Genomic DNA, 25,375 nt, shown 5'->3' with positions numbered 1-25,375 from the left:
TATCTTCACATCGCGCGTTCATCTAGATAATTGATAGCGTCTGATAGCTGATTATCATTACATTTCATTCATTCAATAAAAAAAAAAAAAAAAACTGCACCCAGGCCACAGACACACAGCCCCCTTTGTTCATTTCCTAACCTGGGACAGCTCTTTAAACAGAGAGCATCCCTGCTTCCCTACATCTGTCCAAGAAAGAAAAAAAAAAAAAAAAAAAAAAAAAAAGAAGAGCTTCTCTTTTAATCTTTAAACGCTAAACAAGCATGAACTCCTGCCGTCGCCTTCATTTTCCGTCTAAAAGCATATACTAGTGCGCCTAAATATTTCATTGGAAGCGCCCGATAACACCGGCTAACGCAGTGGATAATGAAAACGTATACAGGGGGCAGGGAGAGGGGCGGGGTAGGGGGTGGGGGGGCGGTGGGCTTGTGGACAATATAGTTTAGTGAATGTGTCCATCAAACTTTAGACTGCCTCCAATGTGGGCCATAACACACAGGAAGTGCGAATAGATTATATTTATGGAATTATGATCAGAATTAGATCAAATATCTCTGTGGAGGAGTAAGTGCACATAAAGTTATAGCGCGTGCGTGTGTGTGGTGTGTGTGTGTGCGCGCGTGCGTCAGGTGCGCTCCCCACCCCACAAAATCCCCCCCCCAAATCAATGTGTCAACACTTCGTCCAGTGGGTGTGTGATGTCGAAGATAAATTGGGTCCCGCCCTGCCTTAATGCACTGCGTGTCACGTTCTAACCCCGATGAATTAAAAGAAAAAAGAAAAAAAAAAAAAAAGAAGTCTAAATTAATAAGACAAAATAGAGCCGTGTGCCTATATGGTTGAGCGGTTCAGGCGGGGTGGTTAATGTTAAGGTGGCATTAGAGTTAATGCAAATTAAAAAAAAGCACTGGCTGATCCCTTTTGACCCCCCCCCACTCCCCCCCCTCCCTCTCTCTCTCCCTCTCTCTCTCTCTCTCTCTCTCTCTCTCTGTTCGCAGCCTTAATGCGGCCATTTGCTTCGAGGTACTAACCCCCTATAATTCAATTTGTCAAAATGAGTGAGAGAACAGACATTTTATATAGCCGACCCCCCCCCCCCCCCCCCCCATCCCACCCACCTCTGTCCCAACACAGAAAGAAAAAAGAAAAGCAACCAAAAAAAAAAGTTACTTAATCGAAGGATGGGCTCCCCACTCCGTCGTTTATACCTCTTCATTACTTCTTTCATCTGTAAATGAAAGCAAGCAATTATTGCGAAGGGTGCGGGTATCATATTATTATGTTGGCCCCGGTCCCCCAGATAGTCATCAATCACTCTCAATCGACCTGTCACCGGCAGGCAGAGATCCAGCTGGAGGAGGAGGAGGTGGAGGAGGGAGGAGGAGGAGGAGTACATCATCATTAATTTGAGGAGTGACCCCCGGGGCTATCCGCGTGTCTCAACCCGGGATTCTCCAAGCAAGTCGGCGCACACCGGCGCGTCCGCGCGCGTCGTGGCGAGTTTACAGGGAGGCTTTGAGGAGTCAAAGGCGGAGGGCTCGGCTGTTTTTGGGGGGCTACTGCGGGGGTTTACAATGTTTACTGGGTCCAGAACACTGCTGAGAGAGAGAGAGAGAGAGAGAGAGAGAGAGAGAGAGAGAGAAGGGGGGGGGGGGTAGATAGATAGATAGATAGATAGATAGATAGATAGATCGTCAAAGGGTTCTTTTAGGGTTGGAACTGCAATGACCCAAGGGACACTGATTTGTTCAAATTAAAAAAAGAAAATAGGTAAATTATTAAAAAATATAGAAGTTCTTTCAATACTGCTGATCATTGACATGCTTCCTTAAAGAGTCCTTATAATAGGCTACAAAAAGGGTTCTGCTAGATAGATGGATAGATAGATAGATAGATGGATAGATAGATAGATAGATAGATAGATAGATAGATAGATAGATAGATTCTTTGGAGGCGCAGAAATTGGCACATGAGAAAACTTGGTGTCAAATGCTAAAAAGGGAAGAAAACAAATATCCTCTGAGGATGTTTCACGCGTGTGAAGTTTGTGTTGAGAGGTGCAAAGTTTACTCTCATTACATCCTCTTTAGCACTTTTGGGAGAACATCAGGGTAATTACAAGACTCCAGGGAGTGATACTGCTCCAGGTGGAATAAGAGGCTTACGTAAAACCAAAAGATTATTGATGTTTTTTTTTATATGGCCTATAGAATTACTCGGGTGTTAAAATATCAAATATTCAAAAATAAATAAGTAAAATATAAAACAAAATCAACAATTAGGCCTATTTTTGTGAACTTATTCGTCTCATCTATTAGTAGGCTACAGTTTGTTTCCGCTGCTCCATGTGAAAACATCCTTTGCTAATTAATTTAAAATCAATTAGGTCCCCATGCGATTAACATCAGTGCCCAGGAATGGGAGAATTGTAGTTAATTGTAGGCTTAATGCATTTAAACTGATAAATACGTTTGCATATTCAAGACACTGATTGGTCTAATTGATTGATTGGGACTGCAAAAGAATCTCGATTAAAATCTGTTAAAAGTGATCCCGCTCCCCGCTCCCCACTCGCGGCTTTTCTTGTTGGGATTGTTCTTTCTTTTTTTTCTTTTTTTTTTTCTCGTCATCCCTAAGAAAGAAAATGCATATTAAAGTTACAGTCTGGTCATTTTTAGAGTGGGAAACTTCTGACGTCAGAGTCGCCGCCGTTTAAAACAACCTGCCTCTGCTGCTGACGTCTTTTATACTACTTTTTTATAAGGCAAAAAATATGTATCTGACAACAAAGTGATTATTCCAGGCAAAGATAGCCTATATTCGCCGCCCCCCCCTATATTCATTCACTCGCGTATTTATAAGAGACTTTTAAAGAAGTGAAAGATAAAAAAGAAAAAAAAAGGGGGAGCGAAGGGCTTTTTTTATTTTTTTATTTTTTCCTTTGAAAGGCGTTTGAGTGGGGGGCATTTTACACAAATTAAACATGCTACTCTGCTTCGCCCTATAAGCATCCTAGGAGCCTGTGCTTACCAATCAATTGGCACTACAGTCAAACAGAGCCGCAGCCTGCGTTACAGTGGAGACCTTCAGTCTCGCATTATTTCTGGATATTGGGGGACCTCTCTACCATGTCATATCCACAATTTGGATATCCCTATTCGTCTGCTCCACAAGTAAGTTTCCTATAACTACCTTTGTTGTGTGAATCGGCTGTTTTGCTTTTTTGATATCGCCGCGATTGATTATCTCATCGATTTCAGCGCTTGATCCTTTTACGCACTTTGGCCAAGAATCCGGGAGGCTCTCTCTCTCTGTGTCGGGCAGCTTGTATCGGAAAGGTATTGCTTTACGGCCAGTGACTAGTGATACCTGTGTTCCGACAGCGATAGAAAACGGGTAAGAAGGGGGTAACCAGAAACCACCGAGACCCCCCGACCTCCCGTTCACTGATTTCTGCGAGATAATAGCCTCTGTAATGTCAACCATATGTTTATCTGCGCTGTAACACACACATGCCAACTTGTACCGCACGCGCCCGTGTGTGTGTTTTTTGCGCCATAACCCCAGCTGTTGTTTTGTTTTTGGCTTTGAGCCATACAAAAAATCATTTGGGCATTACTGTGGGCATTGCTGGGCGAACGCATGACGGTGCTGCGAAAGCGTGTTCGGATATTTGTTGGTAACGCGTCCTCGTGTCGTGAAAGGTTTCATTAGGATCAGAGCTAATAGACGGCTCGTTTTGGACACGTTTGACGCGCACTTTACCACAGGATTTTGATCCATCATTTCCCCATGAAATAGCCTATCCATCCTTACAAGTCATTTAATGTAGTATTTAGATTTAAAATCATATTTTTTATTAAAACAAGTGGAAAAAAAAATGCCAGTGAGGGCGAGATATTGTAAAAGCAAGTTATTGGAAGAACTTTCTTGAATCAAGTGCCATTTTGCTGTCTGCCTTATTATGCCTTGTTTGAAGATATCACTTGTTTTTAGAAACATTGGAAACAAGCAGAATTATCTCATTCCATTGGGGAGATTTTTCCACTTGTTTAAGACAAATAAGACTTTTAAGACATGAATATGAGACTAAATTGTTAAAATTGTCATTTTTTGCAGTGCAGCATATCAATAACTTTATTCTAATTGATCATATTCTCTCTCGGTCTCCATCCAGTTCCTGATGACAACCAACTCTCTGACCACTTGCTGCGAGTCCACCGGCAGATCCATAGCGGACTCCGGCGTAGCAGCGTCCGGCCAGACGCCGGTCTACTGCCCCGTCTACGAGAGCCGGCTGCTGGCCACGGCGAGGCACGAACTCAGCTCGGCCGCCGCTCTGGGCGTGTACGGGAGCCCCTACACCGGCGGCCAAGGCTATGGGAATTACGTTACATACGGCACGGACGCCTCGGCTTTCTACTCGCTGGTAAGCCCTTCATCTGATCCCTCTTGGCATTGATTAATGGAGCCGCGCGGTGTTAAAGACTTTCAGCCAGGCGCAGCTCTCCTCTGTTCACACACTGCACTGTAAAATGCCCCTATTTTTACATGCCAGTTAGTCTCATATCAGCTTATATTTTTCTTTAAGCAAGTGAAGAAGACTGGGATAGGTTTCCAATGCAGTTTCACTTGTAGGATTATTCTGGAGATAAGTGTTATTATCTTGAATCCAGGCAGATCACTCCACTGATATTGAGTGAAAAGATCTGACCCTGTTGACAGATTTCTTTCACTTGTTTTCAGAGGAATAGGATTTTTGGATTAAATGACTTAAACTGAATAGACAGGCAGAAACACGTTAGGCCCACATCAGACCCGTTTGATGAGAATTTTTGTTGTTGTTGATTTAGTATTGAAATGCATGAATGTGCACACTGTATGTGGGGAGATAATAGTGGTGAGAGCGATGATTAGAATAGACATTCTTATACATTCTCTAATTGGGATAATTTCTAGTGAATTAAATTATAGTACCTATAGATATTAAACCATTCCTTATTTTGCTGGAGACCCTCCTGAACCTCTGAACCCTGCATTGAGGACCGCTAGCTTATAACATAAACCTGATATTAGTTTCCATACTGTTTTCTGTTGTTTTCCTTTATAGCGTATTTCTTAAAGTCAAGTCTGTCTGTGTGGAAAGTCTTAGTTTGGAAGGTGTTGTCGTTTCAGTTGTTACTTAAGCCAATGCATTTGAGTATAAAGCATCCCATGGGGAATTTATTAGTTATATACTTTCAACATGTTTCATCTGGCACAAAGTGACTTGTTTAAAATACAACTTTCCTATATAATACAACAAGCCATATTCAAGCCTATTCAATAGTCCAAAAGAATTACAGAACTTTAATATACAAACAATGCAACTGTCTCCCAGTCATGTCATATTTCCACAGATGAGTAATTGTTTTAACAAGCCAAAAATGAATTCCCATTTGTGTTGCTCTTCTGAATGCTTGTCTCCATGTGTGATTGCAGGGCACATTCGATACTAAAGATGCCACAGCCTCTGCGCATGCGGGAATCACCCAGGCAGCAGCCTACTACCCCTATGATCCTACCTTGGGACAGTATCAGTATGACAGGTATGTGGCTTTTCTACGAGAACCGCACTGTGGTTGATCTGGTTCATGTTAAGACGCTTGGTTATCAGTGCAAACACCAAACCCCTTTGTTTGTTGCCGCATGATCCACTGTAATATGAGTAGTATGAGTTCAGTAGGAAGTTTAGAAGGCTGTGTCAACTCGATTAGACCACATCTAACCGGGTATGGTCAAAATATAGGTAAACACCAAGTCCGCCAAAGACTAGCGCTCTTGTGTGTTGTGTTATATTTGCTGGCATGGTCGTCCAGTCAGTCATCCTGACAGGTCAAGGCTATTCTCATCATGTCTAACAACACTGGGTGATCACCTTCATCCCATGACACGTTTCTCTCTTGCTGGGAGTGTTGTGCTTGAGGAGGACCATGCCCCTTTCTGCTAGACATGAGGGTTCACCCAGTGTTGTGAGGAGCAGGCCAGCCATATGTCAAGGTCCTCCCAATAATCACATGTAATCCCAATTAAGTACGCGATGTAGTAAAGATGTAGGGCCCAGATGATCACTCTAAGTCATTATGCTAATTATGATTATGAGCATAGTCCTTGCCCTCTTGGAGATAAGTGGAACTAGCAACATTTCAGAGCCACCATAACTGAGGGAAGAACTTCTCTCATAGGCTAAATGGGAAAAATGAAGTTCTTGTTTCTACAGAGTGTTCTGTTTTAATGTAATCTAGATTTAGTCTTTATTGGTAAATGAGAGTTGACACAATCTAAACCCCATGGGCTGGCTACTGTTTAAGCATAGTGGGTTAAAGCAGTTCTGAATGGGTGTCAAAGGGAATTCTAGTTAATGCGCATTCAGCTCAAGGCCTAAGATATGGGCGATATCATTAGTCGAAGGCAGAACACAATCTGTGGCACTTAAACAAGCAGGCCTACGGCTGCACCGCTCAGTCTGAGCCCCTCTTTTACCTGAGGGCCCATCATTACACTCAATAAAGCAATTTTACAGTCTATTTTATCTGTGGGGGAACAACGCAGGGTAAAGGAAAGGTGCAGCGCTCCTCTTCTTTTGATTCCCCTAGCAGTGCTTGACCTGCACTAAGCTATACGGGGCAATAAAGGCCTCATAAAAGCCTCCCCCGAGAGGGTTTTTGCTGCTCGACGCTGACTGGAAATCAACGCTGTGCATTTTAAATGTACAGCGTAGGTCTATGTTAGATATTTGAGGGGAGGGGAGGAGAGACAGGATATGGAATGGAATATTCTGTACCAAGAGACTGTTTTATTAAGCTGGGAAACACTTATTGTGCACATAAATCATTTTTAGTCAGTAGAATATTTTGCACATTTCCAAAAGATAGGCTATTGATAGTGGGTTTCATTTATTCACCGGTGCAGTTGCTGCTCAAAGGGCTTTGGATTGTTGGTGGGGCTTGAGAGAAGTCAACAATGACACCCTTTACTTCAGACTTACTGTACATGGTCCAAGCAGCCATGGCTGTTCTCTATTAAGGCACTATTATATGGATTCATCTTATCAGTTAACAACTTATTAACAACATATTTATGTCATATTAGGCTGATGGTGGGAAGGTAAATTCTCATCCGTCTTCCCTTTTCCCCTAAAATCTACAGTTTACCCCTTACCTCCCCCATCCCCATTCTCTCCAAATTATGTCTCATCGCTGACAGATATGTTTGTGATGACTAGTTATATACTTCCTTAGGTGAATTGAATGGGACTATGGGTAGGACTAGGTTTATAAGACTGATGTTCCGCAATATTTCAAGGAAATCCAAAGGAATCTCTATCATTTCCTCCTGGCCTCCTGCGTCGGGGGCAATGCACCAAAAATGTCATGCCACAAATCATCTTGTGATATACCAACTCTTACCAACTCTACACCAACTCTTTACCACGGCGTGTCCGTTCTTTCACAGATACGGCTCTATGGACGGGGGGACGAGGCGGAAGAACGCCACGCGCGAGACCACCAGCACGCTGAAGGCCTGGCTGCAGGAGCACCGGAAGAACCCGTACCCGACCAAAGGCGAGAAGATCATGCTGGCCATCATCACCAAGATGACCCTGACGCAGGTCTCCACCTGGTTCGCCAACGCCAGGCGGCGGCTCAAGAAGGAGAACAAGATGACGTGGCCGCCCCGGAACAAGGGGTCGGACGAGAAGCGGTACGACGAGGACGAGGACGGCTCGCAGGAGGAGCAGATAAAAAGCGAGAACAATGAGGACGGTTAGTATCAAAAACGCCTCTCTGCTTTGTGTCGGGAAAGATCTTTGAGCACAGCCGCTGATATTCTGCTATCACGGCGATACTGTCAGAAGGCCCATATAGCTTTCGTCTCAAAAGGTGTGTTCAACAAACTTGTGTATTTCAGAAGACTTCACTCCACGTTTCTTTGATATTGTTATAATGATTAGTGTCAGAAGGCTGCAACCATTCCTCACTGAAATATTATTTTGTGATAGACTAGAGATTAAAATGACAATATTTACAAAAAGGGCCAAGGAGCAGCTTTTTCTGTCACAGTCATTACTGCGGCAGCGATGCACTTGAAGTGATGCTGATATGATGCTGCTGATGCTGATGATGATGATGATGATGATAATAATGAGAATGAGTAGAAGGACAATGATTATGGTCCTGTAATCACTACATCTAAAAAAAATTAAATATATTTATTTCATCTGCAGCTATGACACCCTGTATGTTGTGATGGTGATACCAGACTGAAATCTTGCTTAAGATTTACCTTAAATAGTATTTGATTATTGAAAGATCAGAATCATTTGGGTCTTTTTCTATACTTTACTTGAACAGATTTACTTTCTGAATAGGCTGCCATTATTCTGCTGAACATTCTAATGATGCAAGTGTCACAAAACCCTCATAAAACCCTGTTAGCCTTATATTTTACAATCACTGCTGATTAAAGTGATAATACCTTTTATAATTAAAACAAACAGGGAGTGTGTGCGACTGTTATCATTATTGTTGTTATTACTATTATTAAACTGTGCACCATGATTATGGTTAGAAACAAATGGCCTTGTTTGTAACATGGTGGCCTGCCTTATAATGTGCTTGCTGAACATATTGTTATGCAGTGTATAATGAGCACTGTATGCACTTTAAAGACTGGAGTTTTAGTCCTATACCCATGCAAAATGAATTAAACTGGTCAATGACATCAGCAATTGATATGTTTTATGTACAGGCCTGCTTATACAGGCCTTTGGTCAATGTAAAGGACTTTTAAACATGGAATATCATTGAATAGGTCTCATTCAGTGATAGTCAGGGATGAGTTAAACTCAGTTTAACCACTTTTGTATTTATGGACTAGAGTTTGCCCATCTTTTGTATGGGTTTATCTTTCTGAATAAATTCATTCAAGCAGTATCAAACTGATGCAAACAATGCAAATGGAGTATTTAATGGAAAAAAAAAATCAGAACGTTTTTTTCTGAAAGTGTAATTGATTTTTTATTATATCGTTTATAGTTGTTTGCCTTATAATAATCACCGACTGGAGGTCATATAGTGTGAAAATGAATGCATAGGTACGAGACATGGCGCAGCTGTAATTTGTTTACAAGCGTTATGTATTATTATAGACTGACTCTGATCTGATCGCGCATCTTGTGACACCATATCTCCGCCTGACATGTCCGCTGTCTCCGTCTCTCCATTTCTTTTTTTCTCCCAGAGAACCGAAGCCGGGCCGACAAGGACCTCCAGCTGAGCGACTTGGACGACTTCGACACGCTGGAGTCGGAGAGCTCGGAGTGCGAGCTGAAGCACCGGTACCACATGAACACGCACATGACGACGACGACCGACTGCCCCGCCGAGCACCTCATCAAGGACGCGTCTCTGAAGATCTCCATCCCCGTTTCTCTCGGAGGGGAGCAGGACTTGGGCAAGAGTTGCCTCAAAACGAGCCCGGAGGATTTCCAGCAGGACAGCAGACAGCAGAAGGCTTGTTATAATCAGCAGCAGCAGCAACAACAGCAGCAACAAGGGCACCAGATATTAGACGGCAAACCCCGCATCTGGTCTTTGGCCCAGACTGCCACGTCCCTGAACCAGACTGAGTACCCGTCCTGTATGCTGAGGTGCCAGCCGCCGCCCTCCTCCCTCACCCCGTCGCCCGCCGCTACCTCACCCGTGGCCGGCCTGGACAACAGGCAGGACTCGCCGGTCACGACCCTGAGAAACTGGGTGGACGGGGTTTTCCACGACCCGTTGTTCAGGCACAGCACTTTGAACCAGGCTCTGACCAACACCACCGTCTCTTGGACCACGACCACCAAAGGCGCCATTCTGGAGACGGAGAGGAGCGCGGCGGCCTTGCAGCAGCACCAAGACTCCTCCAAAGACAGTGGCATGAGTTTCCCAAAAACTATCAACAAACTTTTCTGCTCCTAACAAAACCAAAATGCCCCTTTTATTGCAAAAAGAGAGAGACTTTTGTGACTGACTGAGAGTGGGATTCAAGCTGGAAAAAGCCTACAGCGTCTCCACCTTTCCCCCTGTTTTGTTTTCTTCTTTGTTTTTGTTTTTTTAAAGCAATGATATATTTATGTACTGTTCCATTGGCGTTTCACAAGTGAAATATCCGGATACGTTTGGCTTATTCGTTTCAACGCACGCACAAAACTATCTAAATGTATAACTGAAAGTTTACATCTTGGGGAAAAAAAAAAAAAAGGTTTACAGGATTTTTTGGGTATTTTTTTTGTTCTTTATTATGCGCATGCAAATGTAATTGAATATTATTTAGGTCTCAGCCGATGAGTATCACTATTGAAAGAAAAGAGAAAAAAAAAAAGTCTCACAAATGCACAGCTCTCCTAGAAATGGAGTGAGAGCGTTTCAACTTTGTTCACTGAAAATAAAAAAGGTCGGTTTCTGAAAAAAAAAAAGGCGCTTGTGATGTTGGGTTCATGGTTAAGAGTTGCTGTCCATGGTGCTGAAATGCAAGGCTTTTACCATTCCGGCGGCCTCAAAATTGTCTTGGGCCTTGCACTGTTTTTGAAATTCAATTTTTTCCCCCAATGTAAGACAATATCCAAGCTTTTAAAACGAGGACACATGGGGGCTTCTACCTTTTTTTTTTACTGCTCGAATAAAGCCGTTTTCTTATTTCTAAACCCATTAAAACAGGCCCAATCCAATCGTAGATGGGTCCGAGCCTGTGTTATTCTCGAGAAAACATTCACTCTCACTCGGTGACAGCGAGAAAATGAGGCCGCTCAGCCCCGAAGACAGAACAATATCAGTATCTAAGATCTGCCTCATTAATTCCCTCTAAACAGGCTGTAATTGGGATGTTCGCAGTCATATTTCATGTCAGCCTATTGATTTTCCCTCTCCGCTCTCTGATAATACTATCGAAACATCTCAACCTCGTCCATGATGCAGCTGTCAAAAGGGTAAGTTATTCGCCATACGTCCATTAATAGGTTCAAAGCGGGGGAGGCCCTGAGAAAAAAAAAATTATTTGAAGCGAGGAGTTTTCGTTTTGACACTAACCCCTCAATTTCCTCGAGACGGGCCCTCGAAAAAAAAAAAAAAACGGCCCCGGCTCCCGACGCCTCTCCCTGAAAAGTGAAAGGGCTTTACGGGAGAGAGAGGCACTCACGTCGTCGAAAAGTGAAAAGGGCAAAGGAACTCGAATTAGTTGTTGTAGATAAAAGGGCAAAAAGAAAGGAGTCAAGGGTACTTGACAGTAATGGCGAAAGTGGAGCTCTCGGGGGACTCTCTGTCTGTCCTGCGAGAGAGGGGAAGGGGGGCCTTCAGTGATGAATTTTAATGGGAAAAAGCACAAACGATTGAGATCTTCCCCCCCTAGAAGGAAGTGCTATGCTGGACAAAAGGGATTTTCTATATATCCGAGTCAGGATGTATGTTTTTATTTGCTTTCTCAGGTCGGGAAAAACCTCGCCTGCGGCATTTCGAGAGCAAAGTTGACACGACCGTAAAATAAATTCGAGGAAAGACAGAAATGTATAGAGAATATAGCCAATATTTGACAGGGATATGCAGGGTATTTATCTTTTTATAAGAATCAGGTGCTTTACATTTTATTGAATGCACTTCTGTTATAGCCTGCATACAAAAATGAAGTGAACAACACGTTTTATTTGCCATTTATTAATATGGCTATCGATAGAAAAGTATGGCGTTATAGTTATCGTCACATTCCCACTAAACTCCCCACTGATAAGACAAAATAGCCGCGACGTTTAATTAATTCAATATGAAGACGATTTTTTAGGCCATCGCACCAAGTGGCTTTTCTATTTGAGAGAGAGAGAGAGAGAGAGAGAGAGAGAGAGAGAGAGAGAGAGAGAGAGAGAGAGAGCAGCCCCGGCTATAACTAAATAATTCAGCCGTGGCAAATACGACACACAGAGGGAGCGGGGATGGTAAATTAACAGGGGCTTTTTACATAGGAGACCAAATAAAACTGTAATCAGCGACGCGTTACTTTTCATTAAGCGGGTTTGACAGCAGCATATTCAGCCGCGCCGACGAGGGAGCGAGGCGGAGGAGGGGTGGGGAGTGGGAGGGGGGGGGGGGGGGGGTCCGGGTCTGAAATAAACTGCTCTCCAAACCGAGAGTCATAAGATAATTCCTTAAGCTCCATTAACAGGAAATGGGCTCCCCCTGAAAACATCTCCAAATCTAAAAGCTTTATCGACCTGGCAAACCTCAGCTGATGGCTTCTCTTTTTTTTCTCTCTCCTCTCCCTCCCTCTCTCTCTCTCTCTCTCTCTCTCTCTCTCTCTCTCTCACCCCCCCCCCCCCCCCCCCCCCCCCCCCCCCTCCCCTCCCCGTTCGCTTTTTCAACTTAAGGGACAGAAACGTCCAACTGAGGTAATAGACTTTGACACAACACATTAAATGGGAAATGAGAAAAGGGAGAAGAAAGGGCACTCTTAAACGCCTCTTAAACGCTCCCAATTAGAGGTTTAAAACTTGAATAAGACGCAGGCCTATGGCATATGGCTGACTGATGGGACATTTAGCTGAGTACCGTCACCCGCGCGCGAGGCGTTCCTCCGGTGAGGGAGTCCGGCCCAGGGATTAATACACAGCTTTATCTCACTTGCAAAAGAAATTGGCTGCGGGTCTGACGCAACAAGATTCTCCCCAGTTCATGTAGAATGGAGAGGAAGGTGTTACTGCTATCTGCTAATATGACTTCCTTCCTCCCTTCCTTCCTTCGTTTCCATCCATCCTTCCGTTCTCTCACCCTTCTTTTCCTTCCTTACTTTGCTCTTTTCCTTCCTTCCTTGCTTCCTTCCAATCCCTCCTTCCATTCTCTCGTCCTTCTTTTCCTTCCTTTCCCCATTCCTTCCTTATCGCTTTTCCTTCCTTCCTTCCTTCCTTCCCTTCTTGCCATCCCTTCTTCCATTCTCTCATCCTTCTTTTCCTTCCTTTCCCCCTTCCTTATCTCTTTTCCTTTCTTCCTTCCTTCCCTCTTTGCCATCCCTTCTTCCATTCTCTCATCCTTCTTTTCCTTCCTTTCCCCTTCCTTATCTCTTTTCCTTCCTTCCTTCCTTCCCTCCTCGCAACCCCTTCTTCCATTCTCTTATCCTTCTTTTCCTTCCTTTCCCCCTTCCTTCCTTCCTTCCTTCCTTCTTTTCCACCCCTCCTTCCATTCTCGCATCCCTCTTTTCCTTCCTTTCCCCCTTCCTTCACTCTTTTCTTTCCTTCCCTCTTTCCTTCCTTGCTTCTTCTCCATCCTTCCTGCCATTGCCTCTTCCCTCTTTTCCATCCTGTCCCCCTTCCCTCCTTCTCTCTTTTCCATCCTTGCTTCCTCCCTTACTTCTTTTCCATCCTTTCTTCCTTCCTTCCTTATCTCTTTTTCCCTTTGTTCATTTGTTCCTTCCTTCCTTCGTTCCCTCCTTCGTTTCTTCCTTCCTTAATTCTTTTTTTCATCCTTTCCTCCACGCTCCCTTCCCTCTTTTCCTTCCTTCCTTCCTTCCTTCCTTCCTTCCTGTCAAATGCTCTGTTTTCAGTGTAGTGGCCCCACAAAGACTGAGTAAAACACATAACAATCAGCAGCACAGAGCATCCCTTGAGAGTCTGGGTCAGGTTAATACCACTGTGACCCTGAGCCATAAATTTACACATCATTACACATCAACATACACACACACACACACACACAGAAACACATATACGAATGTGCACTGCACACATGTACCGGGCTTAATTGAATATTTAATCTATTCATTGACCAACTTTAATATGGTGAGAATAGCGATAATGTGATCAAAGCTTGAATGAAAATATGAAGCATGACCACACACAAAGAGCCATGTAGAGAGATCACAGACAGCCACAACCACACACACACACACACACACACACACACACAGAACAATACAGCTATGCCCCCACTGGCCCCATCAAGAATCAATGGAATGGCCTTTTATTCCAATTAAGATGGAACACATCATTATTATTAGAAAATATGAATTCACAGCTACAATAAACAAAACAGCCTGTAGGTGTGTAATCATACCATTTGAAAAACATACATTTTCTTAAAAGGATTAAATTACATCTAAATGTCAGTTGATGTGAATGCGTGGCACAGTTGATCTCCTTAGCTAATAATATATTGATACAATAAACATGGAAAGCACTTGTCCTGTATAGGCTCCTAAGACTCCTAGAGTAGAGTACAGTAGAGTAGTATAGAGTGGAGTACAGTAAAGTTGAACAGAATGGAGTAAACTAGAGTAGCATAAAGTACAGTATAGTAGAATTGAGTAGAGTAAGTAGGGTAGAGCAAAGCAGGATAGAGTAGTATAGAGTAGAGCAGATCAGATCAGATCAGATCAGATCAGATCAGATCAGAGCAGAGTGGAACAGGGTAGAGTAGTACAAAGCAGAGTAGAATAGAACAGAGCAGTGGTTCTCAACATGGGGTCTGGGGACCACCAGGGGTCCTTGAGGGGGTTCCAGGGGGCCCCCAGCAAATTGATGAATTATTAAATTTCATCATTATTTCATTTACAAGAAGTTAACACCATTAGAGACTGTAGAAGAATGACTGTTTTGATCATAGTTTCTCTGTTATCTCTCTACCTACAATACAGACAGTCATGGAATTCTGGACAAAATCATATCTGACAATGCAAATATTCTCAGATTTGGGTCCAAGAGACAAAATCAGATCATATGGGGGTCCATGGCTCTAATGTGGACTAAATTAGGGGTCCTTGATATGAAAAAGGTTGAGAATCACTGGAGTAGAGTAGAGTAGATTAGAGTAGAGGAGAGTAGATAGTGATGTTATGGGTGTCAGCTTGGTGGTGATGGTGCTTGCTTACTTGGTTCTGCATCTAAGCTGTGGACCAGCTGAGAGAACAGACAAAATGCATAAGGCTGGAAAAGTGCTTTATTGATATCATTATGTCACCATGTAATCATGCACTCTTCTGTACTTTAATATAATTGTCTCATTGTTTAATCAGACAGGCACACCCAGAACAAATTCAGATTTACAGAAAGGATGTTAAAGCAGGAGCACTGCATCGTTATGAAGCAATAAATAATATTTAGAAGATGCTCATTGGAGTGGCGGTGAACTCAAATCAAAACCATGGCACTTTTCTTCCTTTATGTGGTATACAAACAATGATGTATAAAAACAGCACCCCACACACACACACACACACACACATTCAAACGTGTGAGAAAAGGACTATTAAACATTCCTAACCATTCAACCGTATTACTTGTGCTACCATAGTCATTTTAAATAGACAACCTTATGGGTTTATTTTGTTTTTGTTTTGTCTGCTGCAAAAGTAAGATCATACTGCAAGCCATATTTAATGATCGTCAGATGTTTCATGTCACAGCCATTTTTCATCAAACCAACAAACCAAATCTGCTGCAGTTTTCCTTTCATTAGGGTTTCACCTGTCCAGGAAAGTTGTAAGAGTTGTAAATTATTAGTATTAGTATTATACAGGTTGTTTTCATTGCATTTTCTTGAGACAGATTAAGGTGGAGAGGGAAAGAAATATTTTTGTCTATGTGTGTGTGTGTGTGGCCAAACTCATTCCTATTGCGGGCTATATTACCCATCTCCATTACTTTAGAGCATTGCCTCTGCATCATCATCATCACTCACGGGCCGCAGGTTGCCCCTCCACAGCAGCCATACAAAGGTGCAGAATATTTACCCCACCACTTTTAGATCCGAAGCACCGCCTCTGATTCTCATTCCAACCGGCTGCAGATATGGCTTATGAGTGAAGAAGGCGCATGTGTGTGTGTGTGTCTGCGTGGAAGTGCACCTGACCGTGTGTGTATGTGCGTGTATCGGCGGCTGTGTGCAGAGGCCCTGTCGCCACCAGGACGTGTCCAGGATGTGCCTTTAGGCCCCAGTGACTGGCCCCTATCAGCCCCCTTGCTGCCATCACCTCCCTGCAGTCATTCCACAGGTCAAGAGGTTCTAGCCTGAGAGGCATCGCTAGTCCCTGCACACACACTCCCTCTCTCTCAGCTCTCTGCCCAGTCTGACTCAAAGATACAATGACGACACTCTTCCCAAATTGAAATCCATTGCTTTTGAATAAATTGATTGTAGGGTTATCTATTTTAGAAGTGTTAGTGAGCTACGTTGTGTGGTAAAAACAATAAGCATTTAAATTCCATATTCCACATTACTGGAACTTTTTTTTCCCCCATCCATCACCTCCCTGCAGTCATAACACGGGTCAAGAGGGGCATCTCCAGCTGTGACACACTTCACCCCTCTCTAAAATGTGACTGACTGCAGCAGAAAAAACAAATTCATAAAAGTTTATTCATATCAAGTGCCATTTTTACATTATATATAGTACTGTGCAAAAGTCTTGGGCACATGTAAAAAAAAAAATCAATAAAGCGAAGACGCTTTCAAAAATGATGAAATGAAAGGTTTCTAAATATAAAAAAAATTTGCCTGAGACTTTTGCACAGTACTGTTATATATGTGTGTATGTATGTGTGAAAGAGATAAAGTTATTTTCTTTGGATAAAAGGGCTGACAAAAAAGTTCTAAAAAGTCATTCTTTTTTCTTTCTCTTAACACTCCAAGTTCTTCAAGCACACATGTAAATATGACCCAAAATGTAGATGGACAAATATAATACAGATTGTGTATTCGTCTGCAGCCCTAGAGAAGGTCAAGAGGTTTTAGCTGGAGGGATATCTCCAGTCGCTGCACACTTCACCTCTCTCAACTGTCTCTTCTATCCCAGAGGAAGGGTCTCCCTGTCTTGAAGAGCTCCTAAACCCTAAAAGAATGTCATTAGTCTGGGTTTCAGTGGAGAGTTTAGCACCCCGTGGTCTAAATGCTGTTTCTGTTTCTTCCACCCTGCCAAGAATAAAACAGTCCGGGAAAACACTGAAACCAGTTTTGATGATTTGTAATTCATGAATAATAACCACAACTATCCCTCAGTGAAGTCTATAGGTCAAGAGGTTTGAAATATTCAGATCAACGTTGTTCTTATTATTGTGTTCAGAGAATAGCATCATGGCATAAATGTTGTGCACCTGATATCAATATTTTGTAACATCCCCATATAAAGCATTTTCTTTTTAGTTGAAAAGCTTGTAAGTGAAAATCTCATGAACAATAACCATAATCATAATTATAACTTACATCTATAATTTATTGTGTTGTTCTCAATTGGTACTTTTTCTTGATGTCTCATTTTTAATGTAGCCTATTTTTATTGTTTGATATGATATTGATGATATGATATTGCTCATACACTGCTCATATTTTTGTAACTTTTTTTCCTGATGTGAAGCACTTTGTAACTTTGTTTTGAAAAGTGCTATGTAAATGAAGTTTATTATGATGATTCTCTAGTGACCCCACACTTCTCAACTCTTTCAGCTAACTGATCGATGGAATTACAAACCACAACATAGTTGTAAAGATAACTGCTGAGATACAGTGTCCCAGTTTCCAAAACTTAAAACTTCATTATTAGCCTTTTTTTTCACTTTAAATCACAATGCCAACCAATAGTTATATCCTAAATAAGTGCAGGATTGTTATCCCACACCCTCTTATAGTCAGAGGAAGGTCAAGAGGGCCAAATCACAGGTCATCACTACACACTTCAACTCTGTCACCCAGCTTGGACTGAGTTAAGCCGACTACCAGATAACTGAGATTAGCAGTCTCAGCAGGCTTCCTGTAGCTCTGAGCTGTGTTGGTTGTTATGAGGTTAGATCATGATTTTCAGAAGAAAACAATTCATGGCCTGGTATGACACCAGTTTCTTACAGGACCAATCTGCTGATCCCACAGTCACCAAACCTCTGCATCACTATCAGGGAAATCTGAATGTTTTGTCATTATTGTCTCGACCTAAATAGTCTGTTGAGCCACTAAGTTAATGAGACATCTAACATCAGACATCTAACACCAGACTGTTCGAGTAGCACATTCAATTTCAAAGCTGAGGATATGCTGAGAGTATTTCTGTGTTGTAGTTGGATGTGTGCCTGAGACTGTATTCTCAGCAGTAGGAAACAAAATGACTAAAAAACGTTATCTAAAAACTTTTTTCAGCAAGAAATTGCCGATTCACTCACTGCAATGCAACAATGCTGACGCAACTTGCTAAGCAATTTTACCCCTCTGCATTGCATAAAAACTCTTCCTATATGTTACTGCCTTAAAAGGGCACTTGGTATTGTACATATTTGGCACTTCCATTGGACAATACAGATGGGTGACACTCCCAGTTACAGACAACAAAAGGGTCAAAAATTCAAATGTTTTCCAGCAATATGATGTTCCTATAGTTAAAGCAGCAATGCTGAGTCAAATCTTGTTGCTTAAAAAAACATTACCTATATGGGATCACCATTAAGTCTACAACTACTATAGCAATATTATACCACCATGTAATCAAATAACATTTACTGTAATTAAATGATTGTAATGAACAGCCTGTAATTGTAATGGACAGCCACTAAAATCCCACATTATGTAAGAAGTTGATACAGTTGTGGTACAAAACTACAGCCAACAAAAGACAACTGAAGGCAAAAAATAAAGAAAACATGTTGGATATTTTTTCATCTACAATACAAGCACCGTTAAAGCCATGTAGAAGTAATTGCTAAAGGTCAAAGGAGACTGTGTTTTACCAACACATTTGTGTTTATCATTCAGGACAGATCAATACAATATTGTTGTTTTAAAGAACAAAAGCCGAGGGAGACTTAACGCTGACCTTTGCTTCCATTTTCCATTGTGTTCAGGAGGGCCAACAAAACATACAAATGAGGCCCTCAGGTTTTTCTGGAAACAAAAGGTTTCTTATGGTGCTGTGTGGATATTTTACTGTGTGGAAACTGTTGACTAACTTTTGTTACAATAAAGTTGATTTCCTAAAAGATTTAAGACTGAGAGGAAATTTGATGTGGACTTTTCTCCATAGTGTCTCACAGTGCTATGTGTGAAAAAAATTGTGGGCACTTTTTTAATTTTACCAAAGTACATCAGTGCCAACCCATGCTGTGTCTTATTAGAGTTTTTGCTTGTGTACTTTTTCAATAATTATTTCTCATCGTGCATCATTCCGTTTTGACAGAGTGTGGAGACTTTTCTGTTAAAGTGATACTGTGACCTTTTGAGCCTCATTATGGTGAAAGGTTTCTGCATTGGCACTTCCATTATCTGAAAGTGGTGTATTAGCGTTGTTTGCATGACTCACTGTAATGCAGAAACCACTGTTTTCAATGAAGAACGCTAACAATTCTATGAAAGCCATTTTTTCAGGATACCTGAAAGAGAAAACCTCTTCCCCATGTTGTGATATGGCTAATACTGTCAAGTCAGCATAACTTATTTACTATCGCAAGTTGATAGTGTTGTAAGAATTACAACACTATCAACTCCAAATTATTGGAGCTATATTACCTGAGGTTCAGGAACAGGACCACACCTCAATCACTCCCCTTCCTGTCGTTTCCCTTTAAACGCCCAGCATACCTGTTCGCTCTCGTTTACGTGCCCCACCCTCCCTCGATCTCTCTCGCTCTCCCTCTCCCTCTCTCTCCACTCCTCTTCTCTACTACTGCTGCCGTGCCCCGGGAGCAAGGGCGGATCCATCGCCGAAACCTTCCCCACACCGCAGATGATTCGCCTGCATCTCTCCATCCTCCATTCATCGCAGTCTCCTCTTCATCATTCATATCTGTTAAATAAACATCCTCATTTGCATTCAGTTGATGGTGTGGTCCTTGGCTCGTGAATTTTGCCTACATGTGACACAAATCAGATTTTTTCAGAGCAGTGTGAACACCAAAAAATCTTTGAAATTCCAATTTGGGTCACATTCATATGTGGTTCTAGATCAGATCAGAGTCAGATCAGAATTCATGTGGTTTTTATCTCACATTCCACAGCAGGTCGTTGTTACTCTGGGTGAACGCAACAACGATCGAAGTCATCTTCATCAGCAGATGAAGTACCAGCTTCCATGATGTACTGTCTTGAAAATATGACATTATTTGTTGTTGTTCATTTGCACATGTAGGTTGTTTCATAGTCAAGGTCTGTTTGTACTGATGCCAGATATGGGAATTGAGCATTAAGGCCTTTAATGTGAATGTACCCTTTGAGAAGTCAAAACTCCAGCAACACTTCTAGTATATAGAACAACTTTATTGTTAGACCAACGCGTTTCGGCTTGTGGCCTTCCTAAATATCTCTTATGTATGTGGTTTTGTAGTGGTTTTTTGGATTTTTTTATGATGTATTATTATTTTTTATGTTATTCTTTTATGATGTATTTTTTACAGGCCACATCTAATAGGCACATCTTGGGTTGAGGCCTCTTCTGTACAAACTCAAGTACCACCCCTTAGGTGCACTTCTCCAGTTAATGACCCAATATGGTGTCACCCATGCCCCTTATTGGCCACTCCCCTTGCCTCTCTGCCAGTCTGGGACTACGATTGGCCTGAAGCCACATGACCATATACCCAACCCATCTTTGTCGGTACCCCATTGGCTGATATGTGTGTGGATGTATATGATTGGTTGTCTTTTATTTTTTTTACCTTTTTGAATTTTTTCTGTTACCCTATTTAAATGTTGTTTGTAATGTGTTTCATGATGACCCTAATGAAGGCCACAAGCCGAAACGCCTTGGTCTAACAATTAAGTTGTTCTATATACTACAAGTGTTGTTGGAGTTTTGACCTTTTTAGACCTTTTTCCCTTCTCCATGCACCTTGGAAGTAGGTGCCAGAAACCCCTACTCTGCTTCTAATGTACCCCTTGAGGCCAGAAACTGTCCTACATGGTATCAGGAACTCTGCGTAAACAGAATTCCCACAGCAGTTTCACAAATAGTTTTGTTGTGCACAGTACCATGGAACACTGGAGTCATTCCTATGTTCCTAGGGTCGCATGTTCCCCAGTTCTAGGGTTAGGGTTAGGGTTAGGGTTAGATACCTTCAAAATCAAATAAAATGATAACCATTGGTTTCATTGTGTTTATATAGCTGTTTTGAAGCCTTGTTCCAATAAAAAAACACTGGATAATATTTATGAAATATTTTAACTTGAAACGGGTCAAATTTGACCTGAACACAATAGGAGGGTTAATGTGTGTTAACAGAATATTGAACTGGGGAACACAGGAACCTGGGAACATAGATACGCTCCCGTTCCACCTTGTAGAAAGCGGACACTTGATTCAGAAGTGGATCCCCGTCTCTGACAAAGACATTCCTCATTGGAGCTATCACTATAGCAAAGAGTTCACTCTCCCTAACATGAGCAAGTAGTTCAACATGATCTCACACAAATACATGAAATGAACACAAACTCTGACACCAATTTACGTGCTGTGAACACGTAGTATGTGAAAATAACGTTTCTCTGCTACAAATTGAATTACATTCCCCCGCAATGAATTGAAATACGTTCTAAAGGTTAGCTAATGGTTAAGTTTGGGCAAGGAAAACAACTTTGGTTAAGGTTTGAGTTAGGCAACTAAAACAACTTGGTTAAGGTGATAAGGTGGGCGATAATTCAATATTATCGTTTATCGTCTTTCAGTGGAATCATATCGTGATGATATGAAGATATTTTAATATCGTGACACACATTTCTGCTGTCTAAATTGATGATGACTAGCAAATTTTACTTAAAAACTCTGATAAAATGAGGTATGGTAGGAATATCATTTCAGTTTTGTTTGACGTCACACCTAACATCACCATTCGATTCAATGAGATGAACATTCATTTGATTATTTAACGTGATTTTGCATACATGAATGTTCGCTAAAAATGACTCACGGTAGATATGTCCTTCGTAAACACTGGGAATTGAACCCCAGTCGCCGGCATCGAAGGCTAACGCCCTTACTCTCCACATGCTACTTCAATGTGACACTACTTCCTGTTTATAGTTGTGTCTCCTTCACGTAAACCATTTTGTGCTGGGAAAACGTAATTTTAACAATTTTACGTGCCACCGACACGTAATTTTTAAAGTCGCGTTCATTTCACGTTTTTCTGCGAGATCAGGATCGAAGTAATTTTGCGGCTATGCGTAAAATACCGCAGTTGCCTTGAAAACAGGTTATTTGAGCGCCCGAGTCGAAACAGCATTGCCCGGACTGCTTCAGGAGCGGATGCAGAACTGTCCTAAGTGTGCAGCACATCTCAAGGTGTTTCCTGGCAGCGAGCGCGAAAGGCAGAGAGGTTCCAAAATAGAGCCTCTAACAAGTCCCGCGGAGAGGGGAGAAGAGACACCTCGGTGGGCCCACTGCTCCCGGGCTACAACATGTAGTGTGACGACTCAGTAACTCCAACAGGTCTACTTTAGACTATTTGGAGAGTTTTGAGAGACAGCCCGGCCAACTGTGAGGATGTGCTCGGACGCGCTAGGTGATTCTCCGTCTGCCGCGCGTCTCAATCAAGCCTAATGTCCGCTTTCCCGGCTTCTCTCTCTCTCTCTCTCTCTCTCTCTACCCTTCTCTCTTCTTTTTTTTTTTTTTTTTTTCTTTGGTCGGCTCCCTCCTCTCCTCCGCAGGAAGAAGGGGGATTCATTTTCCCCCCTCCAAATTTTGATGAGTCAGCCAAGCGGTGTGGTTTCCACCTTCTTAGAAATAACTGTTCGACTCCAGCCTACAAGCTGTTAATGTTCTTTCCCAGCCGCTCCCAGTCTTGACGACCCGGAGGGAGAAGAGACAGCTTCTTTGTTCGCGGGGCTTGTAGCCGCACCAGACTGGTTGTGACTGAGTTTACTGTGTCCACGGGCTATCAAGCTAACTGGGACTTTAAGCCGGACAAGGGCCTCGGTTCCCCTCTCGGCATAATTTCAGTGTTCTGCAGAAACCTCACAAGGGTATAGCCAATTTTGCCATTTTTTTGTTGTTTTTTGTGCTGTATCTGACAGCTAACATTCACTCACTTCCAAATAACCCTGGCACCAAAATGCATGGATGTCAATGTAAAAATACATCATTTTATTCTGAGTTCCTGAGGGACACTGATGATATGAAATGTGATCCATGACAAACGCTTGCCTAGCATCTAATTTAGGGCTTGCTTCTGCAACAGTTTAAGGTTACTTTCTGTTGGCGGTCAATGTTGGTCGAGAAAATGCTTGAACTGGAATAGTTTGGTGACTATGTTTAGAAGTATTATAATGTACAACATAAAATATAGAGGTACTAAACTAAACTACAATGCTAACTGACATTATATTCAAGGGTGTAACTTTCCTTCCTGCATGCGAAAAGTCTGGGAAGCAGAACATTTCCAAGCACAACTAAAGTGAGATTTTGATTACCATTATATTCATATAGAAAATGGACAAGTGCCGCTACCATGCATTTTGGTGTTTAATTAAGGATATTTACATCAAAGTACATTATTTATATTTCCGAAAGGAACAGATATTTAGTTTATAAAGGAATATTCCCTTCATAAATAAATATTCTGTATGCACAGAAGTGCAAAGAAAATTTACAAAAGTGCTTGTTGTGAATTCATATGACGCTACATAATGTTACATCAGTGACAGCCAGAAATACATTCTGCATCTGCACACTTTGTTTTCCCCAGCTTCCCAGTGGCAACATCTGATGGAAAATGTGTGAACATCTATTCCAACATTGTTAATTCGGTTTGGAATATATTACATCTTTGTTTTCTTCGTTGTTTTCAGTTTGACTTTAATTGTGGTACTAGATGCCTGGAGGTGAGATTTTCGGATTTTTGACACTGTAGACTTTTAGTCGCAACTGGAACTATTGCATCGTTGTCCAATATCGGTGCCAATATAATTTATAATTTCCCATTTGGCAGACGCTTTTATCCAAAGCGACATACATATGAGATTTTAATACAACACAAGCAAGGATCTAGTCATGAGAGAACGAGACTAAGTGCCATAAAGCTAAGTTTTGGTCCAACAGGACATAGGTGCTATGAGGCAGTGCATAGAGGCAATGCATGGAGTGCATAGAGGCAGATAAAAGGTGGAAGATGTTCACTAAAGAGCTGGGTCTTTAGCCTTCTCTTAAAGATTAAGATGAACTTATTGGGTTTTGAATGGGTTTCATTTGACTGCGTGTCAGAAAACTTCAAGGCACAGTAAGCCCTCAATCCAAGTAAAAAAAAACATGAAAATCGCTAAAAGCAGAATCAGGGGAGGTTTTCGCATAACGCACGAACTACAGGCAGTTTTCACCCTCGCTCCGGTCGAGGGTGCTGAGCTCCCGTCCCTGCATAAGCAATGTGCGGGACCGCTGCAGTGGCTGCGGCTGACTGACCTGCCTGCTCATTAAGGCACTAGCGAGCCCATTTGGCCTGCTGCTGTAATGGGAGCCTGTACTGTGTCAGAAACACTTATTTGTTCCACAGCCATCACAGGACATTAACATTCACGACAGCCCGTCACACGAGGGGAGGGCGACGGGGGTCAGAAGGGTGTCTGAGGGGGTCTGCTCACTGCCCCGGCCCGCCCCAGACACACACACACACACACACACACGCACGCACACACATTACATAGGCATTTCATACGCACATACACATCACACAGGCACACAGAAATAAACACACCATAAGACACACATGCAGGCTCTTAGATAATGTGTATGAACACTATTAGACACACACACACACATCGCATACATATACTGTCGGACACATGCATGCGTGCACATACACACATTTTCATTCTCTTAACACACCCTTTCACACACCACATGCTCTCTCCCTCTCTCTCTCTCTCTCTCACACACACACACACACACACGCACACACACACACCCCGGCGCTCTCTCTCACACACCCTAGGAAACATGCAATCAGCCCTCTAAGTAAAGGTCACATTTGCAATGCAGGTGACTCAAGCAGAAGGCAGCAGGTAATTGGCTGACGGGACGGGGAGCGCTAATACCTCGCCTCTGAAAGATAATGTGATGGATGGGAAACGCTTGGCACCGGGGTAATTAGATGTGTTTGGAGGAGACTCGACTAGGGCCAGGGCCTCCACTTACGGTGAGTGGAAGGGAAAGATGGGGTGTAAGGGAGAGGGTGGGGGAGAGAGAGAGAGAGGGAGAGGTAAGGTGAAGAAGTAGGACTAGACAACACTAGGCTTCACTTTGAGAGAAGGGGGGGGGGGTAGTCAGACAGAGAGTGTGGGTTACGCGAGGGTCACACTAGGCCTCCACTAAATTTAAGAGATCAGGAGAGAGAGAGAGAGAGAGAGAGAGAGAGAGA

At 42.4% G+C, this 25,375-nt stretch overlaps 1 protein-coding gene across 1 annotated transcript; it reads left to right on the top strand.

Moving 5' to 3' along the window:
- The first annotated feature begins 3,128 nt into the window (after positions 1–3,128).
- On the top strand, positions 3,129–10,004 carry LOC139640231 (iroquois-class homeodomain protein irx-4-A-like). Its single transcript, XM_071514410.1, has 5 exons — positions 3,129–3,173; positions 4,178–4,429; positions 5,482–5,588; positions 7,495–7,805; positions 9,283–10,004. The coding sequence occupies exons 1-5, from the start codon at positions 3,129–3,131 to the stop codon at positions 10,002–10,004; spliced, it is 1,437 nt and encodes a 478-aa protein (XP_071370511.1).
- Positions 10,005–25,375: the final 15,371 nt, after the last annotated feature.

Source organism: Centroberyx affinis, unplaced genomic scaffold (assembly GCF_046629955.1).
Source record: "Centroberyx affinis isolate AG114_WGS23_722 - 3 ecotype Tasmania unplaced genomic scaffold, CSIRO-AGI_Caff_v1 ptg008730l_1, whole genome shotgun sequence".
Taxonomy (NCBI): domain Eukaryota; kingdom Metazoa; phylum Chordata; class Actinopteri; order Beryciformes; family Berycidae; genus Centroberyx; species Centroberyx affinis.
Note: the sequence above shows the minus strand (reverse complement) of the source record. Positions and strands in the feature narration are given on the sequence as shown.

Excerpts from the sequence above, each read along its gene's own strand:
- LOC139640231 (XM_071514410.1), top strand. The coding sequence starts at position 3,129 with ATGTCATATCCACAATTTGGATATCCCTATTCGTCTGCTCCACAA. Across the intron at positions 3,174-4,177 it reads CCTATTCGTCTGCTCCACAA|TTCCTGATGACAACCAACTC; the intron begins GTAAGTTTCCTA and ends GTCTCCATCCAG. Across the intron at positions 4,430-5,481 it reads CCTCGGCTTTCTACTCGCTG|GGCACATTCGATACTAAAGA; the intron begins GTAAGCCCTTCA and ends GTGTGATTGCAG.